The sequence below is a fragment of the Carcharodon carcharias genome, chromosome 17 (assembly GCF_017639515.1).
Source record: "Carcharodon carcharias isolate sCarCar2 chromosome 17, sCarCar2.pri, whole genome shotgun sequence".
NCBI lineage: Eukaryota > Metazoa > Chordata > Chondrichthyes > Lamniformes > Lamnidae > Carcharodon > Carcharodon carcharias.
Window position 1 is genome coordinate 35,852,811 of NC_054483.1, and position 7,369 is coordinate 35,860,179.

The following is a 7,369-nucleotide window of genomic DNA, read 5'->3' on the forward strand; positions in this document are numbered from 1 at the left end:
CACTTACAGCTTCACCCACCTCCTCTCATGCCTGGCTGGTGACATGGAGGGCCCTCCTGTTCCCATCCTCAGGATACAGAACATCACGTCGCTGGCCCACCTCTTCCAGGAGGACAGCTAGGCATGCGTCCAAGAATCTGGGTGCACAGTGGACCCCCGCTGGCCTCTCCTGCAGCCTGTCCCCCTCCTCTTCCACCTCCTCCTCTGCCCTCCTTGGAGCATTTTTACCTCTCTGAGTGGCCATGGTGCACTGCCTCAAGCAGGCTGCCTGTCCATTCTTTAAACAGGCTGCCGGCTCCCCATTGGAACCAGCAGTCTGAGGCTGCCTGCCCCCGCAACTATTTTCCCATTCTTCACGGGAATCGCTTATGATGGTACGGCCCGTTTCGCCAGCGGCAATCGGCCGCCCACCCACCGAACGTAAAATTCGGCCCATTGGCAGGTAAAATAAAGGAAAATCCAGCAGTATTTTATGGGTACATTAGGGGCAAGAGGATGAAGGAAAAATACAACAGCATTTTATAGGTATATTAGGGGCAAGAGGATAACCAGGGAAAGAGTAGGGCCCATTCGGGACCAAAGTGGCAATCTGTGTGAGGAGCTGGAAGATGCAGGGGAGGTTTTAAATTAGTACTTTGCATCTGAGTTCACTGTAGAGAAGGACAATGTAGGTGTAAAAATCCGGGAGGGGGACTGTGATATACTTGAACAGCTTTGTGGGTGTATCTACACCACATGGATTGCTGCGGTTCAAGAAGGCAGGTCACCATCACCTTCTCAAGGGCAACTAGGGATGGGCAATAAATACTGGCCCAGCTAGAGGAGCCCACATCCCATGGATTAATTAAAAACATTACATGGGGAATTGCATCCAGTCAGCTCATCCACTACAGGGTAATCACACTCATACTGAGTTCATTGACTTAAGGGGAAAATACACACACCCACCACTTTGGCTACAGTGGGAATCACAGAGATAGGCAGCTCATCAGCTGCAGGGTGAATTGCACACACACAATTCAACTTTAAGGGGAATCACAGACACCCAGCTCATCAACTACAGGGGGAAATCACAGAGCTAAGGCTGATCGCCTACAGGTTGAATCACACAGCCTGTTCATCAGCTGCACAGGGCGTCACCCACATCTCATCGGCGACAGGTGGAATCGCACACACAAACAGGCCATGGGACAAATGCTCACACCCAGCCCTTCGGCCACGGAGGGAATCACGCAAACACAGCCCTTCAAAAGATGCAGTGAGAGAGACTGTCTAAAGACAGACATCCTACTGCTTTAAGATTGAATCTCGGCCTCTTTGCCCCGCCCACCATGATATCACTAGGGCGCCGAGGCTTTTACGTCACCCAGGGGCGGGGCGTGCTGCCGGTTGAGAGGTCAGGGGGCGGAGCTTGTGTCGGACCCGGATGGCGGCGGCGGTGGCGGTGTTGAGGAGATTGGGGCCGAGGCCGGGCATGGGGCTCCGGCTGGAGCTGAGAGTGGATCAGACAGAGAGAGGTACAGAGTTGGGGGGATCATCAACCGGGGGGGGAATCACATCCAGTCAGCTCATCAACTGCAGGTGAAATCACACCCAGTCAGCTCATCAACTACAGGGGAAATCACACCCAGTCAGCTCATCAACTACAGGGGAAATCACACCCAGTCAGCTCATCAACTACAGGGGAATCACACCCAGTCAGCTCATCAACTACAGGGGAAATCACACCCAGTCAGCTCATCAACTACAGGGGTAATCACACAGACTCATCAGCGACAAGGTCAGTTGCACACACCCGACTCATTAGCTATAGGGGAATCGTGCAGCCAGCTTCTCGGTTAAGGGAGGACATCACACACACCAATCTCATAGGCTAAGGTTGGAAGCACCCAAATCCAGCTCTTCCACCATTGGGGGAATCAGACATGTTGATCTCATCGTCCATGGGAGGAATCACATGCCCTCCCAGAGAGCTCAGCTGCCATGGTGGGAAGCATACACTCTGTGAGGACTTGGTGACAATGGGGCTAGAACAGAGCACTGTCTTCCTGAACACTGGCTCATCCCCCACCTGCCCACTGCTGTCACTCTGATCCGGTAGGACTGATTTCATGATGTATGCCATTGATGGATGCCCTGCTAACTGCTCTTTATGACCCCTCTGTCCCCAAGGTGTGCGCTGGGCCTCGAGCTCAGTCACGCGGACTGAAGCAGAGCAAGATCCCGACATAGCGGAGAATGGAGTGGTCACAGAACGCTTCATCAACCACAACCCTCGGAATCTGGAGCGCCTGGCCCTGGCAAGGAAGGACAAAGGCTGGCAAACCGTCTGGCCAAGGCTCAACTACTGGCACAGGTGAGGGGTTGCACAGAGCTGGAAATACCCAGGATCCATCCCATCCCCTGCTCCTCTCGGCCCATCAACATATTGTCCAGTTCCTGTCTCTCTCGTCTGTTCATCCAGATTCCCATGAATATATCTACACTATTGACCTCAACCACTCCCTGTGGGAATGGTTTCCATATTCTCCCACACCTTGGGGAAATAAGTTTCTCCCGAATTCCCTATCAGGTTTAATCGTGACTGAGGGAGCTGAGTGCTGTTGGAGGGTCCATACTGAGGGAGTGCTGCGCTGTTGGAGGATCAGTACTGAGGGAGTGCCACACTATTGGAGAGTCAGTACTGAGCGAGTGCTGCACTGTCGGAGGGTCACTATTGAGGAAATGCTGCACTGTCGGAGGGTCAGTACTGAGTGAGTGCTGCACTGTCGGAGGGTCAGTACTGAGGGAGTGCTGCACTCAGTACTGAGACTGTGGGAGAGTCAGTACTGAGGGAGTGTTGCACTGTCGGAAGGTCAGTACTGAGGGAGTGCTGCACTCAGTACTGAGACTGTGGGAGAGTCAGTACTGAGCGAGTGCTGCACTGTCGGAGGGTCAGTTTTGAGGGAGTGCTGTACTGTCAGAGGGTCAGTACTGAGGGAGTGCTGCACTGTCAGGTGCCATGATTCAGGCTGGGAGATTATACCAGTGCTGCGTATGTCTTCTGAATGGACACCAATGAACCGACGAGCGTGATTGGTCGACGAGTAAGGGCGGGCTCTCCCCCGGTGTTCTGGTCTCAATACCCAACAAACAACATCACTGAAAACAGACGATCTGCTCATTCTCACATTCTGTTTGTGGCCTTGGTAAACTGGCCTCTGCCTATCCTGCATTGAACAGTGAGTACCATTCAAGCAGCCCCTCATGGGCTGTAAGATGCTGTGCCATGTCCAGGGACTATGGAAGTTGCTGGAGAATTGGGAGGCTGTCTCCATAGAAACACACGTTTACTGTTTCCCTTACCCCTATCAAAATCTTTCATTGCTTCCGGATCTTTATCAGGCCACCCTGCTCACTTCACCGCCTAACACTCAAACATGAACTCAATGTCCTAGCACAGAATGTAAGATATAAATTGAGTGAATTAAATGGTCCTCAATCTCTCAGGAGCCAAAATTGAAAAATCCTGCACTGAAATAATTGGGAAGACCAAAGCAATTGTCCTCAGTCCCCACCTCAAGCTCCATTCCCCAGCTTCCATCTCCATCATCCCCCGGGCATACATCTGAAGCTGAACTAAACTGTTTGCAACCTTGCTGTAAGAGTTGACCCCAAGATGAGCTTCTGACCACACTGTCACTAAAAGTACATGTATATTCATTGACCAACTGCACTCCTGCTTCCGCTAATCCTCTGCTGAAAGCCTCATCCATTCCTTTGTAACCCCTAGACTGGTCTACCCCAATTCACTACCAGCCAGCCTCTCACCTTCTACCCCTTGAAACCTTGAGGTCATCCAAAACTCTGCCCATTTCCGAATTGGGAGCTACTCTGGTTCCCCCATCACCCACTGTGCACATTGGGTTACATTGTAACCCCAACTGGCAACACGTCCATTTTCAAATCCCAATGCTTGCGTTGAAATCCTGACCTAGCCTCACCTGCTCCCTCTCTCTCTGATCCCCTAGAGCTGGACTGCTCCCAGTGTGTCTAACCAAGGTACACCGAGACCAGAAATGTGCACAGTGCTCCAAGGTGGTCTAACCAAGGGATATGGAGACCAGAACTGTGCAGAGTACATCCAGTGTGATCTAACCGAGGGATACAGACACCAGAACTGTATACAGTGCTCCCAGTGTGGTCTAACCAAAGGATATGGAGACCACAACTGTGCACAGGGTTCCGAATGTGGTCTAACCAAGGTATATGGAGACGAGAACTGTACATGGTGCTCACAGTGTGGTCTAACCAAGGTATATGGAGACCAGAACTGTACACCGTGCTCCCAGTGTGGTCTAACCGAGGGATATAGAGACCATAACTGTGCACAGTGCTCCGAGTGTGGTCTAACCAAGGTATAAGGAGACCAGAACTGTAAACAGTGCTCCCAGTGTGGTCTAACCGAGGGATACGGAGACCAGAACTGTGCACAGTGCTCCCAGTGTAGTCTAACTGAGGGATACGGAGACCAGAATGGTACACAGTGCTCCCAGTGTGGTCTAACCAAGGTATATGGAGACCAGAACTGTACATGGTGGTCCTAGTGTGGTCTAACCAAGGTATATGGAGACCAGAACTGTACACAGTGCTCCCAGTGTGGTCTAGCCGAGGGATATTGAGACCAGAACTGTGCACAGTGCTCTCAGTGTGGTCTAATCGAGGGATACGGAGACCAGAATGGTACACAGTGCTCTCAGTGTGGTCTAACTGAGGTATATGGAGACCTGATCTGTGCACAGTGCTCCCAGTGTGATCTAACCTAGGTTTATTGAGACCACAGCTGTATTCAGTGCTCCCAGTGTGGTCTAACCGAAGGATACAGAGACCAGAATGGTACAGAGTACTCCCAGTGTGGCCTAACTGAGGTATATGGAAACCTGAACTGTGCACAGTGCTCCAGGTGTGGTCTAACCAAGGTTTATGGAGACCACAACTGCGTACAGTGCTCCCAGTGTGGTCTAACTGAGGGATAGGAGACTAGAACTGTGCACAGTGCTCCGAGTGTGGTCTAACCTAGGTATATGGAGACCAGAACTGTGCACAGTGCTCCAGGTGTGGTCTAACCAAGGTTTATGGAGACCACAACTGCATACAGTGCTCCCAGTGTGGTCTAACTGAGGGATAGGAGACTAGAACTGTGCACAGTGCTCCCAGTGTTGTCTAACCTAGGTATATGGAGACCAGAACTGTGCGCAGTGCTCCCAGTGTGGTCTAACCGAGGGATACGGAGACGAGAATGGTACAGAGTATTCCCAGTGTGGTCTAATTGAGGTATCTGGAGACCTGAGCTGTGCACAGTGCTCCAGGTGTGGTCTAACCAAGGTTTATGGAGACCACAACTGCATACAGTGCTCCCAGTGTGGTCTAACTGAGGGATAGGAGACTAGAACTGTGCACAGTGCTCCGAGTGTTATCTAACCTAGGTATATGGAGACCAGAACTGTGCACAGTGCTCCCAGTGTGGTCTAACCAAGGTATATGGAGACCAGAACTGTGCACAGTGCTCCCAGTGAGGCCTAACCAAGGTATATGGAGACCACAATTGTATACAGTGCTCCCAGTGTGGTCTAACCGAGGGATACAGAGACCAGCACTGTACACAGTGCTCCCAGTGTGGTCTAACTGAGGGATATGGAGACCAGAACTGTATACCGTGCTCAAAGTGTGGGCTCCTTGATGCCATACTTAAGTGTGGCCTTGATGTCACCTCCCCTGGGAGTTCAGCTCCTTTGTCAATATTTGAACCAAGGCTGTAACAAGGTCAGGAGCTGAGTGACCCTGGCGGAACCCAAACTGAGCGTCAGTGAGCAGGTTATTGCTAAGCTGGTGCCGATTAAAGCACTGACTTTACTGATGATAGAAAGTACATGAATAGTCATTTGCCAGATTGGGTTCTGTCCGGGTTTTTGTTGACATTGCCAGGTGGATGCCAGTGTTGGAGCTGGACTGGGACAGTAGGTTTTTGTTCCAGGCCCCTCTCAGCGAGGAGGAGGTCACTATGGTGGTCCGGCTCTGCAAAGCTCACTTCCCTTGTTGTTGGCTCCCCCAGGCTGCGCTTCAGGAAGACCCAGCGACACGTCACGGCCTACGTGGAGGCAGCAGGGAGCGGGGGCAAGGCCGTCATCTCAGCCTCCACCCAGGAGTGGGCCATCAAGAAGCACCTGTCCAGCACCCGAGATGTCGCTGCGGCTGAGAATGTGGGCCGGGTCTTGGCCCAGCGCTGCCTGGAGGCTGGGATCAGCTACCTCACCTTCCGGGCCATTCCTTGGGAATACCGGGCAGAATCGGTGAGTCCTGACTGGTTAGCAGGGAAGGGGTCGAGTCACCTCGCACTGGATCCAGGGGAGGGATCAGAGGTATAGGGAGGAAGCACAGTTCACAGGAATCACCAGCCAAATAGTGGGGAGAAATCACAATCCCCGGAGACCATCGACCGAGGGAGGAAATACAGGCATCAGGGATAATCGGCTGGAAGGGGAATCACACCACCGGGCAGGAGAGGAGGAAGGGCTAATTGATGAGAGAGAGGAAGTATAGACTCAGGTTTGGGGAGAGGAGGGCGAACGAGCCAAGGTATGAATTGCAGTCTCGGTGGGAGGGTTTTGGTTGGGCAAGTGTGACTGACAGTTAAAGATCTAATCCAGTCTCTCTCCATTCGGCAGGTCCAGCGATTCCGTTCCGCCATGAAAGATGGTGGGGTGATACTGAGTGAACCACGGAGAGTGTACCGGTGATCAGAGGGAGCAGAGGGTGAGCATGCGAGTGAGATGGGCCACAGTCAGAGACACAAGCACCTTCTCGATCTGAATAAAGTCAAGGTTTCTCTCTCTGCACTGATGTTGGTTTAGTGATTCCTGTCCTGAATTCGGTTAATCATTTGCCTGTTCCATGTTTCAAGTATTGTCAGTTGGGGCATAAGGTTGGTTCTGAGTTTCAGACGCTCAGAGCAGGAAGATCCCATGCTCTTCCCCCCTTAGGTCAGCCTATCGAGAGTTTGCTAATCTCGCCTGGTGTGGTTCTGACTGACCACCTCCTGTTCCTATGTAACAGGCACGAGGAGCTCAATGGCCTCCTGTTCCTGTGTAACAGGCACAAGGGGCTGAATGGCCTCCTCCTGTTCCTGTGTGACAGGTTCAAAGGGCTGAATGGCCTCCTCCTGTTCCTGTGTAACAGACTCGAGGGGCTGAATTGGCCTTCCTCTGTTCCTATGTAAAAGGCTCGAGGGGCTGAATGGCCTCCTCCTGTTCCTATAACAGGCTCGAGAGGCTGAATGGCCTCTTACTCTTCCTGTGCTGCAGGCTCCAGGCATGAATGGCCTCTTGCTGTT

The 7,369-nt window shown here is 52.2% G+C and overlaps 1 protein-coding gene across 1 annotated transcript; it reads left to right on the forward strand.

Moving 5' to 3' along the window:
- The first annotated feature begins 1,360 nt into the window (after window positions 1-1,360).
- Window positions 1,361-6,871, forward strand: mrpl18 (mitochondrial ribosomal protein L18). The gene is made up of 4 exons (XM_041210113.1): window positions 1,361-1,517; window positions 2,173-2,356; window positions 6,092-6,329; window positions 6,705-6,871. Exons 1-4 carry the CDS (start codon window positions 1,427-1,429, stop codon window positions 6,774-6,776), a joined length of 585 nt encoding a protein of 194 aa, XP_041066047.1. The 5' UTR covers window positions 1,361-1,426; the 3' UTR covers window positions 6,777-6,871.
- The last annotated feature ends 498 nt before the right edge of the window (window positions 6,872-7,369 follow it).

Coding starts and splice junctions, on each gene's coding strand:
- mrpl18 (XM_041210113.1), top strand. CDS start 1,427: ATGGCGGCGGCGGTGGCGGTGTTGAGGAGATTGGGGCCGAGGCCGGGC. Junction 1,518..2,172: donor AGTGGATCAGACAGAGAGAG/GTACAGAGTTGG, acceptor TCTGTCCCCAAG/GTGTGCGCTGGGCCTCGAGC. Junction 2,357..6,091: donor AGGCTCAACTACTGGCACAG/GTGAGGGGTTGC, acceptor TGGCTCCCCCAG/GCTGCGCTTCAGGAAGACCC.